Source organism: Nannobrachium achirus (assembly GCF_963921795.1).
Source record: "Nannobrachium achirus genome assembly, chromosome: 21".
Classification (NCBI taxonomy): domain Eukaryota; kingdom Metazoa; phylum Chordata; class Actinopteri; order Myctophiformes; family Myctophidae; genus Nannobrachium; species Nannobrachium achirus.
The window spans coordinates 31,060,314-31,085,852 of NC_137828.1; the positions used below are offsets into that span (position 1 = coordinate 31,060,314).

The 25,539-nt window shown below is 44.4% G+C and overlaps 1 protein-coding gene across 1 annotated transcript in view; it reads right to left on the bottom strand.

Annotated features, from left to right (window-relative positions):
- sema5a (sema domain, seven thrombospondin repeats (type 1 and type 1-like), transmembrane domain (TM) and short cytoplasmic domain, (semaphorin) 5A) overlaps nucleotides 1–25,539 on the bottom strand; it is a gene marked incomplete at both ends in the record, with an annotated part of 185,754 nt that overhangs the window by 145,354 nt on the left and 14,861 nt on the right. Inside the window, 2 exons of the mRNA XM_080752100.1 lie at nucleotides 15,953–15,998; nucleotides 22,637–22,736. Of these exons, the coding sequence (XP_080608226.1) occupies nucleotides 15,953–15,998; nucleotides 22,637–22,736 (146 nt within the window). The remainder of the gene's footprint in view (nucleotides 1–15,952; nucleotides 15,999–22,636; nucleotides 22,737–25,539) is intronic.

A 25,539-nucleotide genomic window follows, 5' to 3' on the forward strand; every position in this document is an offset into this window, starting at 1 on the left:
AAGCCACGTCTTTGGGATCAAAGACGCGATTGTAGTGTCCAAGCCCCGTCTTTCGGCTCGAATCGCGTCTTGAGCCGTCTAGAAGACGCAAGCTCCGTGCAGGGACGCAAAGCTGCGTCTTGACCACTATTTAAGCACGGACGCGTCATGAGACGGAAGACGCGATTGTAGTGTCCCAGCTCCGTCTTTGGGCTCAAAGACGCGATCCAAGCCGCGTCTTTTGGCGAAAAGACGCGAAAAGACGCGATTGTAGTGTCAAAGCCCCGTCCTTTGACTCGAATCGCGTCTTGAGCCGCGGTTTCACGTCTTGAGCCGCGGGAGCTCCGTCCTGGACACGAAGCTGCGTCTTGACCACTATTTAAGCACGGACGCGTCATCAGACGCGTCTCAGACGTGGACGCAGAGAGTCCACGGTTCTTGCTGCACTGACTAGCAATGGCCGGGTTTCCCAAAGTGATTTTAGCCCATCGTGGCTCACACGACAATTAGCCCCCTACAACTACACCATCATTCAGATTTCACAAACATAGTGCTTAATAAAGTCTCACACCTGTCTAAATACGGTACGACATTCTATAATTACCCGTATCCTCCGTGTTCTTTAATAAGAAGCCTTTTTATACGATCGCTGTATGTTTATCTCAATGGGGTTGGTGCGCATGGGGAACGCCAGGAAATACATGGGAAAACAGAAAGTGATCGGATCAAAAGCCTTCTTATTAAAGAACACAGAGGATACGGGTAATTATAGAATGCCGTACCGTATTTAGACGGGAGTGAGACTTTATTAAGCACTTTGTGAAATCTGAATGTTGGTTTAGTTGTACGGGGCTAGATTAGTCGCTCTGCCCGAACCCATGTAAACACGGGAACATGCATGGTCTCTACAACCATGCAAGAGACAGCTTTTTGACATTTCTTTAGGCTACATATTCTTCTTTTCATTGCGCCTTGCTTTTTTTTACTGTACACAACAGTACTTTTTTCTTTTTCTCACTTCTTTTTAACTTGTAACCTTAAACTGCTGTGCTGCCTCTGGGCAACTGATTTTCCCCCTTGGAATAATAAAGGTATCTATCATCCTCTATCATCTATCTATCTATCACATGCAAGGAGAAAGTGAGAGTGTTTGAAGAATGTGCTACTGCTACCATGCAGGGTGTAAAAGATGGAGTATTAAGGCGAGATGGCTCGTATTCTTGAAGGCTATATCTACACTAAGCCAAATGTTACTTTTAGCACCTTCTCAGGCGCAAACCGTCAGAAGTGCGTCTGAAAATGCACGTCACATAAACATGCACGTACACTGGCCATGCACGTGCCGGGTATATCCCAGTTTGACGACATCCATAAAAAAGTACTTGTAGTCACACGGCGATTGTACATTCAAAGGATGTTTCCCCTCTCTGTGGTCGCCATAGTTCTTGTCTCTCCGTCACTGTGTCTGTGCTAAAATGCTCATGGCAGATAATATACATACGCTACTGATTTATGTATTCTGAGGTCTAGGAATAAACAGCAATGGGTCCATTGTCGGGCAGAAACCTTGTTTCTCCAAGTTTCAATTTGTACGTTCTTTCGCAAAGTAAGCCCTGCTTCATCATACAAGGCCGTCGCACAAAAGTAGTGAAAACAGCAGATCTACAAGCACACAACGCCTCGCGGTGCGAGGCGTTGTGTGCTTGAAGATCGGCTGTTTTCACTGGTTTAAATCATTTTTAAAATGATAAATGCAAAACGAACGGTTTTGGACACACAAGGTTTTCACCCGACAACGATGATATATTTTCTTGCCGTTTCTCATGCGTGTACAAGAGCTTGTGTGGCTTTTATAATCAGAAGCCTGGTGGTCTATGAACATACTGAGACATTGTGTCGTTAATATGAGGCTTAGCTCTCTCTACTAATATTGATTTTCACAGAACAAGTCTATGTAGAAGCCACGACAGCGTAATAATCCCCAGATCAGTGTAGATCCGATATGGAGAAATAAAAAGGTGAGGGGGGAGGGGGGGGGGGGGGGGGATGGGCACAAGAGTCACGCTAGGTGACAGGTAGGCTAAGCGGATTGATTTTTATAAGAATGCAATCTACTTGGATGTTGGTAATGTTAACACAGGAACCACAGCCAAATAGCCCTATATGTACTGTGGGCCTAGCACAGTGCAGAGCCCTGGGGGACGCTGGTCTAGGCTTTAAATCAGGGCTCTTCAACAGGGGGTCCGGGACCCCTAGGGGGTCCTCAGAGTTACTACAGAGGGCCACCAAATCCTTGTATGATAGGATAATTCTTATAAATTAACAACTTCAACCCTCGCATCCCTATGCAGAAGAACTTTAGCCACAAATAGCAGATCTACAAGCTCTCAACGCGTAGAGCAGCTATTTTTGGCAAATAGGTTTGGTGTAGAGGTAAAAAAGAGCAGACCAAGTACAGAGTGAAAGGTCAAGTTTCCAAAATATATTAAGTGGTTAAAAAAAACACATTAACATGAATCCAACATAGACTGATGACAGTGCTGTCAAACAAGTCTATGAATCTATCTATGAAATCTGTGAACATCTCCATCACACATTTATACAATATGTAGAGGGGGTCCCTGCTTCATCTCTCTCTCAGCTAAGGGGTCCTTGGCCTGAAAATGTTGAAGACCCCTGCTTTAAATGGTTAAAGGGCTGTGTTTTCAACACAAAACGGGGTATGTTTCAAATGTCTCCACACTAATCAGTCAAAAACACCTGATCATCATGGATGATTGGTGTAAACCAGTCTCCAGATATTTTCGCATTTCGTCTTTTGAAATTAATTCAAATGAGTGTTTATTCATCCCATGTATTTATGATTGATTATAAAAGGTTTTGTTACAAAGTAAAGGCGGGTTCAATAGTCTGGAGAACCAAAGAAGCCACAAGCATCAGAGAGCACCTGGGGTGCGTTGAATCCAAAAAGTGTGAAATCGGGTGAAGATTCCAGGAGTGCAACTTTAGGCCACCCCGCTGGTGCCAATGCATCAAGGTATGTGCTTTCAAACAAAGATGTCCTAGTGTAAACGGAGTAGCTTTGATCGCTCTGCGTTGTGATGAGACCCAGAACTCTCTTTGGAGATAACACTCCTTTTAATTCTGACAGAAACACAGAAAATACACGTTTCCAAGTTAGTGGCTTTAATACAGCATGGACTCCGCTCTCGTTACGGAAGGAAATACAGAAGCAAGGGTAATACACAAAACGCAACACTCCTGACAGAAACACAGAAAATACACGTCTCCAATTTAGTGGTTTTAATACAGCATGCACTCCTCTCTAAATAAAGTTAGACGAACACTGTATGAGTAATTTTCAACTCCAATATTATTTTGTTATAAAGAGAAGGTAACGAAAACCACCCACCTCGTTCAATACAGAAATACAGAAGGTAGAGGTGGAGGTGTGGCAGGGCATTTATAGGGGGCAGAAGGAGGAGACTTAAAGGAGCTGTGACCACTATGGAGTCGCACTTATTTGTATAATATTTTGTGTAATTACAAATTATACACACTTATAATTAATACTGTTACACCAGTATAGATGTGGCCTAGCTGTGTGGAAAAAAGACAGACTCAGCACCGCCACAAAATAAATAAAAAGGGTTGAAATAAGGGGGGCGTGGTGGTTATCAAGGAGGCAGGGATAACATGTACAACTCACATGCAAGGCAAAAGAAGGTCCAAAATGCCACCAGAGAGTAACCAAAAAGTCCCCAAATAATTACAAAGTCCTCAGAGAGAGAGAGAGAGAGAGAGAGAGAGAGAGAGAGAGAGAGAGAGAATTCACGTTCAAAACCAAAAGCTATTTTGGGGTCAAACCACACAACACACATCAGCACTAACGGAGCAGTTTGCCCACAAAACTCCATGGCCTATTTCAGCAGAGAAAGTGGGGCCCAGTAAGTGCTTTTGCTCGCTATGAAGGGTGGGGGTGGTCTTCATTGAGAAAATCCTCTCAGTAGGCCTGAATCTAACTCACTCATTTGTCAAATCGATCTTAATAGCGATGCAAAATGACAAAAGTGGGCTCTTGTTCATGGAATGATCATGGTTTGTTTTTATTGCTACCGTGAGACTCCTCCTCAGCCTATGTAGTCTAGTCTCACCCTGGAAGGGATGCAACAGTCAATCGATCACATCTATTCTAATCAATAATAAAAAAATAATCTATCATTATTTAATACTAGTAAGACGCCCTGAGGGCGAGAAGCGACCTCGCCCTGAAGTGCGAGGTCACGCACATGGGCCTGTGCACACACCCGCCTGGGTGATGGCAGACTGTTGGGCAAGCGCTGGCGCTTTGGCATGGGATCAACTTTGACCAAAAAAATGCACAGACCTGGTTGGTTGTTTAAGTTGGAAAAAATGTGGCCATATTTTCCCAAATATGGAGATGACTGACGTCTGACACCATAGATGTTTGACGTGTCTGGCATCATAGTTGTCTGACGTCATAGACCACATGAGACTGACACAGTATGTCCATATATGGGTATGGGCTTAATATTGATGACATCAGGGATCTGATGTCATCAAGATATCAGATCACGCCTCAACGTGACATGAGGCATCACTTTGTGACCTTGTAAATTGTAGGCAACAGGGGCGCTGGAAGTGGGGTGCTGAGGGAGCTGCAGCTCCCCTGGTGTTGGGGAGGAGAAAAATACATTTTTTGATTGAGAAAATCAAATAAGCACCCAAAACCGTAATAAAAATAACCCAAAACCGGATAAAAAAACACAAATTTTCGGCGCGCGGCCAGAGGCCGCACGCACTCCTCCAAGCTCAGCTCCCCTTGGGATTTGGGAGTTCCAGCGCCCCTGGTAGGCAACGCCTTTTTCCACAACACCTTTGCGCAAGAAATATATTGTTGATATAGAAAAAAATAATTCAATGAATCGCCCAGGGTTCAGCCTGTTATGTACCCACAGTGGAGCATTAATACTTCAGCAATTATACTGAGTGGGTAACGTCCTTCAGTCTGAAAGGCTTTAACCCATTCAGAACGGGTACACAATTTGTGTTTCATTATTTTATGCTTTAACTATTGAAAAATAGCAGATATACAAGCTCACAGCGCGGCACCGAGTGCCGCGCTGCGAGCTTGTAGATCTGCTATTTTTGAAAAATCGTGAAAATTTGAATTTTGACACGATTCTATAAGTGTCTTTTGAATCCTTCTAAGATTTTTTGAAAAACCTATGTTTTTGTGTCAGCAATCTGGCCAGCCATCGTCAAAGAAAAGGTCCTTTTCACTTAACTGGAGCTCAGTTTGTGTGTTCTTGAGAGACTACTATGTCAGTGGTTCTCAAACCTTTTCATGTGAAGGACCCCCAAAATTATATGTATTTGGCCACGGACCCCCATTTCAAAATATCTAGTTCCAGGGACCACCCAGAAGCAGAATTTGAGTTACAAGCGTTCGCTTTGAAAATACATATATTCAAATATTTGCGCACATTTTCACGACTTTTTCAAAAATAGCAGATCTACAAGCTCGCAGCGCGGCACTCGGTGCCGCGCTGTGAGCTTGTATATCTGCTATTTTTCAATAGTTAAAGCATCCACAAATGTTAGGCCTAAATGGGTTAATTTACCTGTGGATGCATGTTTATCTGAATGCCAGGCCTCACACAGACCAGAGCACGGTGCCACAACCACACACATGCCAAGGAAAGTGCCAGTATCATTAAGGCACATTAAAAGTCCATTAGCACACTATCGTTCCAGCCTCAGTGTGCCGCTAAGATAGATCTGTGCCAACAGTGAAAAAAATTAATGTGCTGAATTTTAATCATAATAATAGTCGCCGGAGTCATTTGAGAATAAAAAGAGCCAATATTCTGGAGCACTACAAAAGACCCGTTTCTTGCATTTTTATTAGAAGAAGTAGACAGCGACAAAGAGAGAGAGGAGAGAGTTCAGCAAGAAAATAATAAACAAAGGAAGAACTGTGTACCGCATTTGTGTGTGTGTGTGTGTGTGTGTGTGTGTGTGTGTGTGTGTGTGTGTGTGTGTGTGTGTGTGTGTGTGTGTGTGTGTGTGTGTGTGTGTGTCAGTACCGCTGCCGCACACATGTGCGTGCGGTACCGAGAGCGCGAGAGAACGCGAGAGAGAGCGAGCGGTACAGTCAGAGTGACAGACACACTTTGGCTATGTCAGTCAAAGGCATTCATTGCCTCAGGGACACCGAAGAATAGAATCCTGAGCTATCCATGTTCCGTGCACCCGCCTGTAATGTTAGGAATCCAAAGAGAAGAACCATTGTGTTCCGAGATCTCATCATCCGTGACACTAAGGGGCTATTGTGAGCACGAGGTGGGTGCAGGAGAGGCTGTGAGAGGGAGGCAAAGAGAGAGACAGAGAGAGAGAGAAATAAAAAGCCGTGGGCAGGGGGAGAAAGAAAGAGAATATTAGACGTACTGCAGAGAGAGAAAAGGACAGAAGAGAAAAACAAGACAAAAAACAAAGAGATAACAAGAGGCCGTGTTCGGAACATGCCGGGATGATGGAGGCACGGGGGCCGAGGGGAGAGACAGAGCGGGGCGAGGAGTTAATGAGGGGGAGGGTCCCAGCCAACCACTGCACATCCAGACATGATATTCAATACATTTTGCATGAAGACCGACCAGAGAACACCCTCTCCCTACTCACAGCTGTCTGGCCTTTGTGAATGGACTGGCTGTGCGTTCCATTACAGTGAGAGGCGAGTAGAGGGAGAGAGAGAGAGAGAGAGAGAGAGAGAGAGAGAGAGAGAGAGAGAGAGAGAGAGAGAGAGAGAGGCAGAGAGAGAGAGACAGAGAGAGAGAGGAGCAGGGGCGTCACAAGGGGGGTGGTACTGAGTTACTAGGGCCCAAGGTGGAGGGGCCCTAGTAAACTTCAGCTATTGAAAAATAGCAGATATACAAGCTCACAGCGTGGCGTGGCACCGAGTGCCGCGCTGCAAGCTTGTAGATCTGCTATTTTTCAAAAGTCGCAAATCTTTGAATATATGTATTTTTAAGTGAACATTTGTAACTGAAATTTTGCTTCTGGGGGTGTCCCTGGAACTACATATTTTGAGATGGGGTTCCGTGGCCAAATACATATCATTTTGGGGGTCCTTCACATAGTGTTTTTCAAAAAACCTTAGAAGGATTTGAAATATTCAAAGACTTGCACACATTTTCACGATTTAAAAAAAATAGCAGATCTACAAGCTCACAGCGCGGCACAGATAGTTAAAGCACAAAAATATTAAGTGAATAATTGTACCCAGGGCCCAGAATTTGGTGCGACATGCCTGGAGAGGAGTGAGGGGCTGGGGGACGGGGTTGAAAGGCAGACGGGGAGCTGGAGAAATCTAATCTGTCTCTTGAATAGCTGATGATATTACATTTTTCTGTGCCGCTACCAGATTTACTATTCATACTGATGTCTGCTGATGTAAGGCTTGGAAAGATTTACATACCAAAAAAATGTGTCCTTGAGTGGCATCACTGTATGGGTCTGTCTCTGTCGCCGTCTGTCTCTCATAATGCCATACAGAAAAAAAAAAACCCTGTACAAATATTTTGAAGAAACTACACAGTGCTGTGAAATATGCTGGCATGCTGAATCACACAAGAGTGCGAGAGCCCAATACACGACCAGCCAATTCTATGACATCATTCTCCATGCCTGTGTGTATCCGTGAATCGACTTAATGCGTCGACTGGTAGTGGAGGTGCTCCGTTCGCTACTGATTAGCAAGGCTAATTGCTTTAGCTGACATTGTGACTGCGAGCAATGAGTTAATGAAGTGCAACGGTGGAAAGCGAAGGAGAGGATTTTTTTGTCGGGGAAGGAGGGGGGGGGGGGGGGGGTGCTTTTACTCACAGGAGTTCAAACAGCATTGTATTTTATTATTATTATTATTAATTCTTTTTCTCTTTTTATCCCACGATTTTTGTAACCCATTTTTTTCACCCGGTGTCAATAAATCGAATGTAATTAAGGGCACTACACTCCCTTTGCCAACCTGGGGAGAGCAACAGACTGACCTCATGCTTCCTTCTATGCTGCTTCTTTTCACCTGACAGGGGGAGGTTTCCCTGGTTGGACGTAGCGCGTTGAAGGAACACGTTATTCCAGCCAGTTCCTTTCCCCTCCATCAGGTGCCCCAGGCTGACCAGAGGGAGGCAGTATAGGGACCAGGATTACAGCATGTTTTTTTGTGAGGGTACCTACCTTAGGAGACATATACCTAACCCTTACCTCTATGGAAGTGCTGCCACTCCGACAATAAGAAGTCAATGTCGGAATGGCAGCATGTCGGAATGGAGAGCAGTCACCGCAAACTCCACACAGAAAGGCCCTTTCGCCAACCCCACCCAGGGTGTGGGCACTGATGACGCGGAGGAGAGAACACGCCACACAGCGCCCATCGCGTCACCCAGCAGGAATCGAACTCAGGACCTTCTAGCTGTGAGGCGACCTTCATAACAAAGTGTTCATAGGCTACTTTCGAAATCATGTCGATTTTTTTTGTGGTTACAGTTGTTAAACTATGAGGTAGAGCAACGGTCTTCAATTTTTTCAGACCAAGGAACCCTTAGTTGAGAGAGAGATGAAGCAGGATTCTATATACCGGTAGTTTCATTGTTTGACAGCACAATCATCTGTGTATTTTAGATTCATGTCAATTTGTTTTCCGATATTTAACCACTCGAACCGCCAATACTTAAAAACTTGACCTTTCACTCTGTACTGCTTTTTTCCCCCTCTACACCAAACCTCTTTGCCGAAAATAGACTATTTTTGGCTGAAGTTCTCCGAATATGGACGCTAGGGTTCAAGTGGTTCATAAAAAAAGGAGGAAAAAAAGTCTATCACACAAATATTCAGATTCCCCTGACCACCCTAGGGGTCCCGGACCCCCTGTTGAAGACCCCTGAGGTAGAGAAAAGCGGCGGCATGGTGTAACATGGTGTTACAACTCAATGCCAGACAGGCTCTGTTGTCAAAGGGAGATGTTACGCAGAGTGCTTCCGTCTGCCTGTCTGGGTGCTGACACAGAGAGGCAGGGATGGATATCAGCTATTCACTTCTCTGCTGTGAAATTGGACAGTGAGAGAAAGAGTAACGTCATGGATCCGAGTGCTCATTGTCTGACGCCGTGTTCTGTTCAAGCCTGCTGCGGAACCAACCGCTGCTCCCGTTCAGACTTACTGCGTCAGAGGAAACAAGGCTCTAATAATAGATTCCTAAAGGGGATGTTTTTTCTCAGTAAAACTAATTGGGGAGCTCACGGTGAGACAGGAACACAAGGCTGAAGCTCCTCTCTGAGCCAGCCGGCACGCTCGTTCATCAAGCCACGATGGCAACACAATGGGATGTGAACACAATGCAAATGCGGAACGAATAATTCATCAATGCTGGCCCTCGCCTCGGTGCTTAAGCCAACCAACACCCACCTTCTCTCTCTCTGCAGCGAGCACAGCACAGTGGGCAACGGCTCATGGGAGCCATGCAGAAGCCATGCCAGGGCTCGTTTTGCTGACTGAGTCTGGCAGAGGCTGAGGACACGATGTGATAGAAGGGGCAGTAGAATTGATTCAGTTGTATTTAGAGAGGGGATGGGGGGGGGGGGGGGGGGGGGGTATTGTGGGCTGTGTGTCATTTTGTAGTTGAGCCGGACGAAAGGTTTGGTGGTCGGAAACAGTATGGACAGGCCTTTGAGTTAAGGCATAAGAGCTGGTACTTAAAGGGGCACTCCACCACTTTTCAACCTCATATAATTGGTCCTCACTCAAAAATAGCTTTTTTTTTTTTCTCAGAGGAGGGCTGTGTGCAGGTCAGAAACCCATCGTCTTGTGACATCATCGATTGCCAATCCAGCTTATAGAAACGGCAGGCTTTCTATTCCTGAAAAGTTGCAATTTTAAAGTGGAAGCCATTGTTCTCGCGATAATAAAAATCTAAATATTTTTTTTCAAAAATATTGATTAATATTTTTAATCGTCACAAGACGATGGATTCTGAACTTCCCACAGCTCTCCTAGGAGACTTGGACTGAGTAGAATTTCTTTTTGATATTTTATCATGAACATTATGAGGACCTATTATATGAAGACAGGTTGAAAAGTGGTGAACTACTTATTAAGACAATCAAAATACAGCCCTGTATGTTTAATGCATGCTTCTATTCAACTAAAAGCCTTTCAGTACAGAATCCTTTATCTGGGTTATTATAGCAGCTCTAAATTGAGGAAGACACTATCTGAAACTCTCTCTCTCTCTCTCTCTCTCTCTCTCTCTCTCTCTCTCTCTCTCTCTCTCTCCCCTCTTTCATGGCACAAGTGAAAGTAAATGAACTCCAAACAAAGAAGAAAGGTGCAGTATATTCACTTTTAGACATGACAGTGTTTCTTTATTCAGGGCCAGGCGAGTGCAGATGGGGATACACATCTGCACTCGCAAAACCAACGATCTTCGAGCAGTTGGTTTTTGAATAATTGTTTGTATTTCCACATCAGCTTTCTTGTGCAGTGAACAACAGCGATTAGAAACAGCTACGCAATGAATCCCTCATTCTTTGAGGGGAGAGGAGTGCGAGTGCAGATGGGGATATACATCGCCTGCAGGGACAGGCGACACTTAGTAGTGGCCATATAGCACCATATAGTCAGTTCACATCCCAACAGAGGACTGACTCCAGTTTCGATGTCAGCCGGGTCGCCATTTTGCACCTGATTGCCATTCACATGGAGTGCAGCTCATATCTCTTCAATTTCCAATGGGGCGTTCTGAAGCTTCTGCCCTAACTCTTGTTTAGAATCGCAAAAGTGTCTTTGTCTCGTCAACATTTAATTCCTCTGACAAATCCTTATATCTCTTACAGAGAAATCGAAGCGCTTGCACTCGCAGCGACAGATGGAAGGCCAGATCCAAGCAGCGTGCCCTCAAGAGGAAACACCAACAATGAGTAGGGCAGTCACAATTATTACATAATCGTCTAATCGTGATTATTTGACATTATCGCAATTATTTTGTCATAATCGTCATAATCGTGAATGTTGAAAAATGTCAGAAATAGTGGAAATAGCAGATCTACAAGCTCACAACGCGTCGCATCGCGACGCGTTGTGAGCTTGTAGATCGGCTATTTCCACTATCAAAGGTATTTTTTAAGTAGTAAGTTGTCAAATATGTCAGTAATGTATTTGTATATTTAGGTTATGTGTCATATCTACCATATGCAACTTCAAAGCCTAAAAGCCAAACAGAAATGTAATTATCAACGACAAATACACAATGAAATCGTTAATCACCAATTATTTGAGTGACAATTAATCATCATGTAAAATGTCATATCGTGACAGCCCTAACAATGAGAGAGTGAAAGTTCTCAAAGCTGTGGACGTCATCTTTAGGGCCGCTCTGTCTCTCTCTCTCTCTCTCTCTCTCTCACTTCTGCTGGTCACCACTTTTTCTATTTTTCATTACTTCCAGGCAGGGAGGCCATTTGCTGAGGAGATTATGATTGCTGGGTGAGGGCTCTATCGATCCCCGAGCCTCGAACTCGATATGTGCAATAGAGCAGCTTAGACCGGGGGCGTTCAACTAGCACTCCCAGTGCTCTCGGACACCTCCCGAACAAAAAAGCACGACCGCTGGTTATTCAGAATTTCATTTTCTGACAAGAGCACTTGCCGAGGGCATACAGTGCGAGCGGGTGGGATTTGTTTTCTTTTTTTTCTTTTTTTGCCTACTGGGAGAAATGACCTTGGCGGCTGTGTTTATCCAATTCATAAATGTTTCACGTATTTGTGATCATGGCCCGATGAAATGTGGGCATTGATCATATGGTAATTACATCCAACTCCCTGCCATATTACAGGCAGCTTGTACTCAAATGGTAAAGCAGCGCTCCATCAATCAATACGTATTTCCTCTTGGTAATGTTAAGGCTGTCAGGCTTGTCAGCCATGCAAAACAAATCACTGCCATAGGGCATGATCCGACAGGGCTGAGAGAGAGAGGTGGGATAAAAACGCTCTGAGCTGTGTGTGTGGGAGTAGCTTTTAGTTTCTTTGGTCTTCTGTGGAAAAAGTAAACAAAATAATTATACAACTGTCGAAAACGTCTGCACCGCCTTAAGATAAAGCACAACAAACGCTTCACATGCCAACTCGCTTTGTATGCTGGCTTACCATAGCTCTCTTATTCCCTTGCAACTGTATTTGATCACTCAGTACGACACGCGTGCAGAGAAACAATGCGAAAAGGTCATTCATTCAACTTTCTTGTGCTGTGAACAGCGATTAGAATTTCCTACATAACAGCCACGCAATGAATCCCTCACTCTTTGAGAGGAGAGGAGAGGAGGAGAAGGGAGGGAGGAATAATAGTATTTTTTGCTGTTCCTAATCAAGCACTGGGGCTTAAGGCCTGCTCCTTAACCCTGCAGTCCAGTCAAATGTAAATCAGGGACTAGTCCATGGGTCAGCTTAAATTGGCACCAGCACTTGGTGGAGATTACCAGCACCTATTGTCTCTAGAGGGGAAGCCCTGGAGCTCAGGGTGGCGATGGAGCCAGCGGAATCTCCTCTGGGATTTTGCCACGCACCAGTCGAGCGACTCAGGATAAAGAAAGACGGATGATTGGGCTAAGGCATCTTTACTAAGCCTCTCTATCCCAGCGAGCAAACATAAAAGACAGCTATAGCTATCCTCTCTCACACTGTGGGGTTTCCTCAGTTGTATTTTCCCTTATCCTGCTTGTGTGCGCGCTTCGCTCTTTGCTCTCAAGTTCAGTCCTCGATAGGGCTGTCACAATTATTACATTATCGTCTAATCGCAATTATTTGAGGTAATCGCAATTATTTTGCATAATCGTCATAATCGTTTCCATGTTGAGAAATGTTAATATAGTTTCAAAAAGTAGTGGAAATAGCAGATCTACAAGCTCGCGACGCTTGACGCTTTGAGAGCTTGTAGATCGGCTATTTCCACTAGCTTGTAGATCGGCTATTTCCACTATCAAAGTTCTTTTTTAAGTATAAAGTTGTCAAATATGTCGGTAAATTCTTTGTACATTTAAGTTACGTGTCATAATTTCCAGGTGCAACTTCGAAGCCTAAAAGCCAAACAGAAATGTAATTGTCAACGACAAATACACAATTAAATCATTAATCGCAATTATTTGAGTGACAATTAATCGCCATGTAAAATGTCATAATCGTGACAGCCCTAGTCTTCGAGTTGTTGGTTTTTGAATAATCGTTTGTATTTTCACATCAGTTCTGCTGCAGCCACACGGCCGTATACAGCAAAACTCTCTTTTCTACTTCTGTTGCTCATCCTCTTTGAATCCCCAGGATTTTCAGGGTGTAAAGGTCCAGGCATGTGGTCTTGTCCAATGATCAAAAGGAGCTTGCTGCTAAGCCCCCCCTCTCCCCCCCTGCCCCCAGCAACGGGCCAAGTGAACCCAGAACATATCAATGTTTGCCTGGCTACTCAGTGGGTGACAAAACGTTTGGCTCAACGGGGGAACAATGAACAAAGGAGGGGAAAGGGGAGGGAAAAAAATCATGAAATAATTTACAGTAAATAAATGAATACAACTAAATAGGGGGGGTGACGCATGGGGGTAAAGTTCCTGCCCACTACCATGGAGACTAGGCCTCCTCCACAGTGCCGCCGGCTTGACTGGGCACAGCAACAAACACAACGTTGTGTTTGTGGGTGGGAAGCCGGCAGGGGAGAACAGTCTCTGTTATTGCTGCATTAGTTACTCCTACAGGTTGTTCAGCTGGGAGCCCAACAGTATTCCACACATATTACACCCTCAAAGTGAAACTCCTATACTGTCAGGTGAAAAGAAGGGGCTGGCAATTGGCTGTAGAGGGAAATACAACCGGTCCTAGTCCGAGCCCTGGGGAACTCCGTTGTCTACTGTACACCCTCTCCAAGACCCACAGCAATGACAGGGACTACACACATGGAGGTAAATGGCATAATGGCTAAAAAGAAAACAAAGCAAAGGAAATGTAATAAAAATGAATCATAATGCCAATGTGTAGAGAAGGAGGGATTGAATGAAGGCATATTTTCTACCCTGAGGCGGATATTCCATGTTTATGCAAGTTCTGTGCAAATACGTGTTAGTACAAAATCAACAAAACCCTGTTGGTTTTGTACAATGCATATTTACTGTTAATTCACCACCACGCAAGCACAATACGGTGTTCAACTGAGATTAGTGTTAGTCACGCTTTAATTTGAGTTGAACAACTCATTTTGTTCCCGTCCTGCCTCCTTTTGTGTTTAGCCTGACACTTCCGGATGAACACAATACAGAAGAAAATTTTCATCGGGCAAAGATTTCACAGCAAGGCGTAAACAATCAGACAGAGCGTGAAATAACAAGGGTAAAAGCGTGTGATTTGTGCAATGGGAACGTGAAGCGTGGCAGGAGGGAATGTCATGCACAGTTTCAAATTCTACTTGAACTTGTGGGCTTATTATTATTATTATTACTACCAGTAAGATGCCCTAAGGGAGAGACACGTGGACGCGGCGCTGGCGCTTTGGCATGGGATCAGCTTTGACAAAAAAAATGCACAGACCTGGTTGGCTGTTTAAGTTGGACAAAATGTGGATTTTCTACAAATATGAAGATCACGACACTGAACTCGGCAAACCCTGGATAGCCAGCCATAAATGGAGACGACTGGATCATCACCTAGATCTCCATTAACCTCACGTCACCAGGCTTTCTGGGGGAAAGCCTGGTCTTCGTTTACTAAACAGGTTGTTTGATCCGGTCTAGACCGGATGGCATTTTGTAGTAAAACGGACTACACTTTGGCAGGAAACACCAAACCGGAAACAGTTTCAACCTAGTTAGCTCATGCGCAAGTAGTTAGCGCATGAGCAAGTAGGGGTTAAAACCGTTTCCGGTTTGGTGTTTCCTGACAAAGTGTAGTCCATTTTGACTACAGAATGACGTATGACGCCATCCGCTCCCGACCGGATCAAAAGCCCGAAATTGGAAGCCAGCTCAGGCTAGATCTACATATATGGAGCTGACCACCCAGGTTTCATAGTAAATTTCCCAAATAGGGAGATGACTGACGTCTGACATCATCGATGTCTGACGTCATAGACCACATGAGTCTGACGCAATATGTCCATATATGGGCATTGCCAGATATGGGTTTAATATTGATGACATCAGGGATCTCCATATATGGGCATAAAAGGGACAAGGACGGAATTCATTTGCAACATCATTGTGATGTCAGAACAGGTAAGCTATATCCTTCTGCTGAGCTGGGATGAGGTGTCACGCACTGGGACGCATGCACGCACGGACAGGATCTGCAGGTTTTTTATAGTAAATGTGACCTATGTCGCAATTATTATTATTATCAGGCCTATTAGTCCATCATTTACTAGACTTGGCACATGAGCCTATATCTGTGTCAGACATCTGCATCAACAAACAATCCTACCTGCACCCCCCTCTTCCCCCACCACCACCCCACCCACTGTCACTCCACCAGACTGCAAATTGTTGTGGCGCATGAAGCAGTAAGCCATTTAAGTGGAACAGCTTTGAGTCGAGGAGCCCGGGCAACGTGCAATGACAAGCACGGCACGTTGTCTGTCGAATCAATGGCGTCTGCACTGAGACAGTCAGACAGAGACAGGGGAAGCTAGCGTGCCAGTGAGTGTGTGTCCGTAATCCAATACTTCTAAACGTTCGGTCTGGGGCCCACCAGGGGTCCAACTGGACACTTATGGGTATGTTAACTCTGAGAGCATACAAATGGAAATGTATTCTCCGCTGTACAGCACAGTAGTCCCTCTGCAGAGAGAGAGAGAGAGAGAGAGAGAGAGAGAGAGAGAGAGAGAGAGAGAGAGAGAGAGAGAGAGAGAGAGAGAGGCAAACACTCACTTGTATCAATGTCAGGTCCTCCAGACTCAACCTGAAGAGATGGTTTCTGAAAAGAAAAGAAGGCAAGAATATGAGTTAAAAGGGGCTGGGGGGCAAGATAAACCTATAGAAAGAGATGCTAACAGGCCTGAGCACTGTACAGTAGTTATCTCTCCTTTACTCACTCCCCCCACCACACACACACACACACACGCACGCAACACACGCACGCACGCACGCACGCACGCACGCACGCACGCACGCACGCACGCACGCACACACACACACACACACACACACACACACACACACACACACACACACACACACACACACACACACACACACACACACACACACACACACACACACACACACACACACACACACACGCCTCTCTTTCATCGCCTCCCTCCTCTCCCTCCCTCTCTCTCTCTCACCCTCTGTTCAGGGTGCCTACAAAGGCATTTCCATCTACGTCTGTGAAAAGGAGGATCTGTTGAATTATGCAGCTTAAACGGTGCATTAGAATGAAAGCGGATCAGGGGAACGCCTGTACATTTTCAAGCTACATCACTCCAGACTAGAGCTTCCACAGCTCATGGTCAGCTTTAACCGCACCCTAGTGACCCTATATGCCGCGGGCGAACACTTTGCTGCTAATAGCTGATCTACAAGCTCACAAAACATCGCATTTGCGACACGTTGTGAGCTTGTAGGTCAGCTATTTACGGCGAAGCGATTCAATGTAGAGAAAAATACGATCGGTTCTATAGTATAGAGCCGATGGGGGCCCTTGGTTGTTTTTCAACCAGTGGTCCGGAGACTTGGTTTAACTCTTGAGAGCGTAAAATGAAACAAAATGGACCCTTACCGGTCCATTTTGTTTCTTTTTACACTCTCAAGGTCTACACTAGGGGTTTTCAAAGTGGGTGACGGGGCACCCTGGGGTGCCGCGACGGCAGTCCAGGGGTGCCGCGAGATCATTTGATAATATTTGGAATCTATTTGGACAATTGAAAAAATATTTAGTATAATTTTAAACTTGAAGTACAAAGTTATTTTCAGTCAGTTCTAACCAAAATGGCTATTTTCTCAAAGTTTTCCTCGCAACATAATCACTAAAATATCGCCACTGTCGGGCAGAAACCTCGTATCTCCAAGTTTCAAATGTGTACGTCTTTTGGTAAAGCAAAGCCCTGCTTCATCATACAAGACCATCGCACAAAACTAGTGAAAACAGCCGATCTACAAGCACACAACGCCTCGCAATGCGAGGCGTTGTGTGCTTGTAGATCTGCCGTTTTCACTAGTTTAGTACATTTTATAGATGATAAATACAAAATGAATGGTTTTGGACATACAAGGTTTCCACTCGACAACGACGATATGCTATAAATATAAGGTGCTGGGAGTGAAAATTTAGGGGTGCCTCGGATTAAAAAAATATATTTATGGGGTGCCCTGAGACAAAAAAGTTTGTGAACCCCTGGTCTACACAATTAGAGAATATAGAGAATATGTTATTTTGATCAATGTTTTTGCCTGTTATCTCTCCTATGGCACCAACATCAATACAGCATGGAAATAAAAAATCTGATCCAACGACAACAAAATATCCTAAGCTTTGGGTCCGTGGCTCAAATGCCAAATAAATAATGGACCTTGATATGAAAAAGGTTTCTCTATGATCTGCAATAAACTGACAAGACCTGTGTGCGGTGAGGGGGTGAAAAGGGGGCGTTTGATTAAGCCTAATAGCCTAATAGCACTGACAGATTTCATGCTCTGATTTCAACTAAACATTGGCCCTGAGGCATTGTGTATGCAATATGCATGTGAGTCTGTGCGTGTGTGTGTGTGTCTGTGTGTGCCTGCGTGCATGCGTGTGTGTGCCTGCGTGTGTGTGTGTGTGTGTGTGTGTGTGTGTGTGTGTGTGTGTGTGTGTGTGTGTGTGTGTGTGCGCGTGCATGCGTGCGCGCGCGCGTGTGTGTGTGTGTGTGTGTGTGTGTGTGTGAGAGAGAGAGAGAGAGAGAGAGAGCGTAACTGAAGGAATGTAAGAAGAATCCCATTTTAACTGATAATGACTGCCAGTCTGCCATGGCCTGAGGCTACTCTGTGTTGCTATGATTACACTGTAAGGCGAGGCTAAGATTGTGGCTTTGGTCTTCCAAACTTTTCAAATATTTTGCCCCCTCTGAATAGCAGTGCCTCAGAAAAGACAGTACGCTTAAGAAACGAAACTACCAGAGTCATCAGCTACCGCTATGAAAGGATGTACAGTAGAAAGGAGAAATTGTGCTGACAATTACAGTAATCTTTGTCCAACAGGTTTATCAGTGTCCAAGCGAAGGGCTGTGTTGAGGCCAATACATGCTCCTTCTGATAACGGAGGGCAAAAAAAAGAAAAAACTTTGGACAGGCTTTCAGAACTAAATTAGTTGGGAGAGTCAGAGGGTCTGGGGGTACGCAAGTTCTGAGAAAATGTTTCTGAGACCACCCACCAGGACATCGAAAAGAGCATACGTGTATTTCCCTTTACTCCTCTCTCTCCACGATCACCTTAAAGCAGGGGTCTTCAATGTTTTCAGGCCAAGGACCCCTTAGTTGAGAGAGAGATGAAGCAGGGACCCCCACAACCTGATCATAGATTCCATATAGTTTCATTGTTGGACAGCACAATCATCAGTGTATTTTGGATTCATGTCAATTTGTGTTTTCAGATATTTAACCACTTGAACCGTCAATACTTAATAAACTTGACCTTTCACTCTGTACACCAAACCTCTTTGCCGAAAATAGCCGATCTACAAGCTGAGCTTGTGAATTCCGTTAGCTTGTAGATCTGCTATGTTTGGCTACAGTTCTCAGAATATGGACGCTAGAGTTCAAGTTGTTAATATAAAAAGGATTGGAATATTTGGAGGACCCCCTGTAGTAACTCTGAGGACCCCCTAGGGGTCCCGGACCCCCTGTTGAAGACCCCTGCCTTAAAGATCTAGCCTGGGTACCAGCCTGCCGCGCTACGTTCAGTGGATTGGTTTTGTCACTTCACTTCACTTCACACTTGCAAATACATATCTCTGTAATGTATCTGTCAGTCCTTGCAGTCGTAAAACTGCAATACAGAAAATACAGAAGAAATATGCATTCTGTATCAATAGTCAAAAACAAATACAGCATATTGCAATAGACATGAAACACACAAAAATAATCAAACTGCTCTCACCTAACACTGTAATGGACTTACAGTAAGTGACATGTAGATAGATGTATAGGCTAGCAAGTAGTGATTAGCTTAATTTAGTTTCAGCCAGCTTCAAACATAAACATCAAATTTAGCTTCATGTAGTTTGTATTTGGATAAACATCACAAAATAGACAATAGGAAAGCACAATGTCAAGAGAACCAACAGAATGTGTTTACAGTCATATATTTTTTAAGGTGTGTTAAAAGAGTAGCTTCTAGCACTGCTCTATCCTCTGCTGTATTGTAAACACTGAACACATACTGGGAAACTACAGCAAGCTCAAAGGGTCAAATAGGGTCATTCAATGTTATATGAGATACTTAAATGGTTTCCTGTGGAAATAAGCTTAGTCTTTTCATGGATCTCCTTTTAGTAGACCTTGTACCAGTGAACTGTACCGTCATGAAACTGTACCTTTTCCTATGCAAACTTCTAATAAAGTCTTCAATCAATCAATCAATACACCACATGGTGCAAACAAAACGATTTGCAAAATCACCACTAGGTGGCAATAATTCACACTAACAGTGGGCAGAACACCGTCCTTGTCCCTTTTATGCCCATATATGGAGATCCCTGATGTCATCAATAAATATTACGCCCATATCTTGGAATGGAAGTTGTGGACCTGACGGTCGCAAGTTACTATGAAAACCGGCTGTCTGTTAGTCCCTCCGTCAGTCAGTCAGTCCCTCCGTCACATCACGTCACGTCACTTCACGCCACGTCACACTTTTGGCCCTACTCTTATCTCCAGCACCGCGCTGCCCCTATCCATGCCAAACTTTGCACACACACTCCTTGGCTGGCAAACCACAACCTCCGCCCCTGGATTTCTCACATGCCCCTCTTCTAGCGCCGCCATGAGGTTGCTGTTAAGGCAACCACACAAATCAGCAACGACGTCGCCTACTTAACAGATGACGTTCGGATATACGAGTCAAATGGAGGCTTGCCAGACTGAGAAGCAAAGTGACAAAACCAATCCATTGAACCACGTGGCGTAGCAGGCTGGTGCCCAGGCTAGTAAAGATCTGCCTTTCATCAGCAGCTGCATGGGGCATCTCTTGATGATGTCTGAGGCCACACAAACACAAACACGCACACGCACGCACACACACACACACACACACACACACACACACACACACACACACACACACACACACACACACACACACACACACACACACACACACACACACACACACACACACACACACACACACACACACGAACACACAGATCTATCAATCTTCCAAAGAGTGGCTATCACCCAGGCTTTGATGTGGCCAGGGCTCTCTTAACCATATTGATATTTGCATCGATCTCTCTTTCCTTCCATTATCACTCATAGCTCAAATCCAGACCACAGCCATCCATCCAGGCATGCCGCCTTTCACGGGTTAGACACTCCCCAGCCGTCAAGTTGGCACCAGGAATTGCATTAAATCTATTATTAGATTTTTTTGAGTGCTCCACCACCATACATCAGTCGCGTGTATTGACCGATGCCATAACGAGGGCTTTGCAGGACAATCCGCCGGTCCAAACGCCGGCGCTCCAAGCTAAAAGGAAACAAATAACCACGTTTCGCTGTTCAACTTCAGTGCTGACAGTGCAGCAACCATCTGTGAAAATGGTTGATGATAACAGTGGGTGAATTCTTCATGTTTTGTCACAGTGATGCATGCGAACCATTTTCCTTTAGCTGGTTCCTTTCTCTGCCCTTTACTCCCTGTCTCTCCACCCACACCGCAAGTCTTTGCTAATTCTGTACTTAGTCTTCCGTCAGCGTTCCGCGGGTCCATTAGCAGATTCCCTGGGCGCGCTGGGTCTCTGTTTGTGATGTTGCTCTCGATGTTGCAGGCTGCACTGCTACCTCCTGTTGTCTTAGAAGCAAGGGTCTCTTTGTATTGACAGCCAGGCCATTAGTAGTAGACAAGCAGAATGCAATTTGTCTACGCCATCATTTCAGAAGAAATAGGGGGTGGCAAAAAACAAGTTACCACTTCTTCAGTCCTATTCCAGAAAATGTTTGCGAATGTTTGCCAATAATGTACATGCCCAAAATAGGGATGCCGGGTTGAAAGTGGACAATAAACGTATGGTTGCAAGACAGGAACACCCAAAACACCCTTTAACATGGTGTTGATCTGTCATTAATCTGTGATTAATCTGTAAAAATATTAATAATAATTAAAAGGTCAAAGCACTATATTGTGATTAGTAATCAAAGCTATAAAGTATTTGTTCAGTAACAGGGGTCTCTCTTGCTGTCTCTTCAGGTCTCTAATAAACAGAAAATGAAATTTCAGGTGCGTTTTCCCATTAGAATTCCCATTTTCAGCTTAAATGTAATAGTTTTACAGTCCCAATTTTGTCTGCTCGTCACTTCCAATGTCACTTATTTATCCTGTAAAATGGTAAATGGAGCATTTATATAGCGCCTTTTTCAAAGGCGCTTTACAGAGATTGTGCATTACATTCACCCATAGATTAAGGCACCAACCTGCTCACTGTGAGCAACTAGTTCAGAGTCTTGCTCAAGGACTCTTCCACACTAACTCTGGGGGGAACCCGGGATCGAACTGGGAACCCTTCGGGAACCCTCCGTGTTCAACTCTATCCCTGAGCCACTGCCGCACCAGTGTGAGTTGTCCATCCTGATTGGATAAAATTGGTATCCTGACCTGAAAGTTTTGTGTTGAGCTGTTACTGAACAAACACTTTATTGCAATGAGTATCAGAATATACAGTAGAACTATTTAACAAGTATGTTAACTCATTAACTGCCAAGAATATTTAACCAAACAGTGACGGACCGTCACTCTGTGCTTCCATGAAAAAAAATCAAGTAAATCTGACCACCGGTTGTTTGCCGATTTGTTTTGACAAATACAGAGCGAATACCATGAAGTGGAGAATAGGTGTTCCTGTAAAAAAATGAAACAGGAAACAAACGGAGATCAGGTTTTTCGAAGTAGTAATTTCATGTGTTCCGGTGAGGCTGTGATAAAACATTTTTTTACACCAGATGGGGCTGCAATTGCCTTCCAAAATTACACTCCTGCCAACCGGAGAGGTAGACCTGTACGACCAGCAAACCTCAGAGCTCCTCTGAATATGCAGATTCAGAAGACAGACACGCGCCATGGCACACATCATGCACGCACACGCACACACACACACACACACACACACACACACACACACACACACACACACACACACACACACACACACACACACACACACAAACACACACACACAGAGCAGAACTGAAGGTGATGCTTTTGAGAAAGACAATGGAATTTCATAATGGACTACAGTGGAGAACAAAACAAGAAAGAAAGAAAGACAGAAAGAAAGAAAGAAAGAAAGAAAGAAAGAAAGAAAGAAAGAAAGAAAGAAAGAAAGCGAAACAAAAAGAAAATAAACAGACAGGGGTTACCTGGCTCCAACAATCAGTTCGTTCTGCCCGGGGTCAAAGGTCAGCTGGGAGTAATCCACCGTGCCCTCCGCCTTGAACCTGAAGATCCATGGCTCCATCTCTGCCCAGAACACACACACCACACACACACACACACACACACACACACACACACACACACACACACACACACACACAACAACATTAAGTCAGTCAGTCAGTCAGAGAGCAGAATGAAATCCTGTGTTTGACATTTCTGCTGATGAATTGGCTGTGAGGAGCTCTATAGACTCGGGCCATTGAGTCTATGAGAGGCCATTATAGGAGCAATAAGTGCAGCCTGTGTTGAGGGACCCAGTCTGTCTGTCGGCTGTGTTTAAATCAGCACATTTTGATTTCGTTTTGGTCATAGTCTTTTGAATAAAATGTCATTTAGTTTTAGTCATAATTTAGTCACCTGAAAAGTTTTATTTTTAGTCGAAAGATCTTAGGCAACTAAATCTACAGTTGATTTAGTCAACTGAAATGTATTTTGGCAGGCCTTGATGGCATCGTAAACTCTCTTCTCCACTAGTCTCTCCCTAACGTTTTAGTCTAGTTTTTATTTTGTTGACAAAATTGTCAATATATTTAGTCTTAGTTATAGTCATCACAGCTTAGCTTTTATTTAGTTTGAATTTTATTTGCTTTATACTCAGTTTGAGTTTATTTGATTTTTTTACTTAGATTTTCAAACATGCACAGATTGTACATGACCCGCACGCCATCTTACACAAGGTTTCCATACGCCAAACACTGTTATTATTGATGACTCTGATGAAGATGCACTAGCATCGAAACGTTAGTCACTCCTGTATACTGGCACCTGAATAAAAGGTTAGAACCGTCTGAGCTGCTCCAGTGTCTCTCTCTTCTGCACTGTTATTATTCCCTATTATGTAAATTTAGATAGTCAGATAAATGTGTTATTGTAATTTTAAAAGCCGCGGAGAGAGAGAATGCAAGTGAAGTTTTAATATTTTAGTTATTATTATTCTGAAGGCTTGCTCAGTTTGGCTGCTGTCTACAGTATAATGTAATTTATAATCTCCTTGCAGCCGGGGTTCGGTGCAGGAACCACAGGCAAGACCATCTGCTTTTTCGAAAAAACGAAAATGCCTCCACAATCTGAGAAGCTCTGGCTAGACAAATCAATAACTTATTTATTTATAAACCGATGGAGAACAAAACAAAACAATAATGGCCTTGTATTGACTTGGGCTCCTATAGGCATTTTTCCTTTGCCTTTGCCTGCTAATTCATAATATGTGTGTGTGTGTGTGTGTGTGTGTGTGTGTGTGTGTGTGTGTGTGTGTGTGTGTGTGTGTGTGTGTGTGTGTACTGTAAACAACTCTGTTTTTTAGACACCTATACATTTCATCTGGCCAGAATAAATGAAGCTCCATGGCCCGGGTCCTGGGTTCAAACCAAACCATACAATGGTCAGTAGCCTACATTGTCCTCTCCCATAAACACTACGTCTAATGGTTTCTTGAGAGGTTAAAAGCTTAACTGAAATGCACAGTAGGCCATTAGAACAATGGCCTTCTCAACTGGAGACCTTCCAGACCATTTCCTTAATCGCTACTGGGGCTCATACTATGTCTATGGTCTACGCTGTGTGTGTGTGTGTGTGTGTGTGTGTGTGTGTGTGTGTGTGTGTGTGTGTGTGTGTGTGTGTGTGTGTGTGTGTGTGTGTAAAATAGTTATTTCTCCATCCTCTGAGAGGTGAAAAAAGGAAAAAAAATGTCTATAGATGCCAGGCAGACGATAGTGATGAGATTCTGACTTTTTCCATTTCACACTTGACCTTTTCTCTCAGATGCACAGTATAGTGCATGGAAGCACGCACACATAGTCACATACGCACAGGGAGGGCGGGAGGGTGACTGCCCTCCATTCCAACATGTCGCCACTCCGACATTGACTTCTTATTGTCGGAGTGGCGACACTTCCATAGGGGTTAAGTTTAGGGTAATGGTTAGAGATAGGGTTAGTGTCGGAATGGAGACATGTCGAAATGGAGACATGTAACCGGGCGGGAGGGAAGGAGAGAGTGAGGGAAGAAGAGTGAGACAGAAAATGTGTAAGTTAGAGTCAAGATAGATGGGAGAGAGAGAGACAAAGTGACAGAGACAGATGAACAAGAAAGACAGAGAGAGGATGTGAACAAGGTAAGAACGATAGAAAAACACGCATAAAGAGAGAGAGAGAGAAAGAAGGGGAGAAAAACATCCCAGACAGAAATAGACATTTTACCCCTAACATGCATATCGTCACGGCGCCCAACCCATTAACCCCTGACCAATAGAATCAAAGGCCCTGGGCAGTTGTGGAGCGACGAGGGCGGCTCGTCTCCAGCCTGGTTACCCGATACGGTCACCGAGGGTGGTCAAGGAGTCGCGATGGCGTCGCATGTTCGCCATCACTCAGCACATACCTGGTCCCCAGTCACAATAACGTATCGCTGCTCTGGAAACGGATACATTTTCACTCCCAAACCCCCTCGTTTTATGGTCAGCATGTGTTGCACATTATAGCTCTTGATAGACCATCACATGCCCGCAGCGAACGTGTGACAAAAGGTGAAAGGTAGAAGAGCTAAGTCCACGTAACCTTACGAAGGTTTACGATAATGTCGAGCGGAGCCATTTAGAGTGGATCACAGAGGCCCCGGACCGGGCACCTAGGCTATAATGTAGCCTGTGCATCCATCGCGGGTTCGAGTCCTGTTCCCGGCGATCTTTACTGCATGTTTCTCCCCATCTCTCTCCATCTCCACAGCAATATAAAAATTAAGACAGAAAAGCCAAAAGGAGAAACAAACCAAAAAGAATGGATCATAGAGGTAGCCAGATGTTTGTGAAATATTTTCAGACCACACT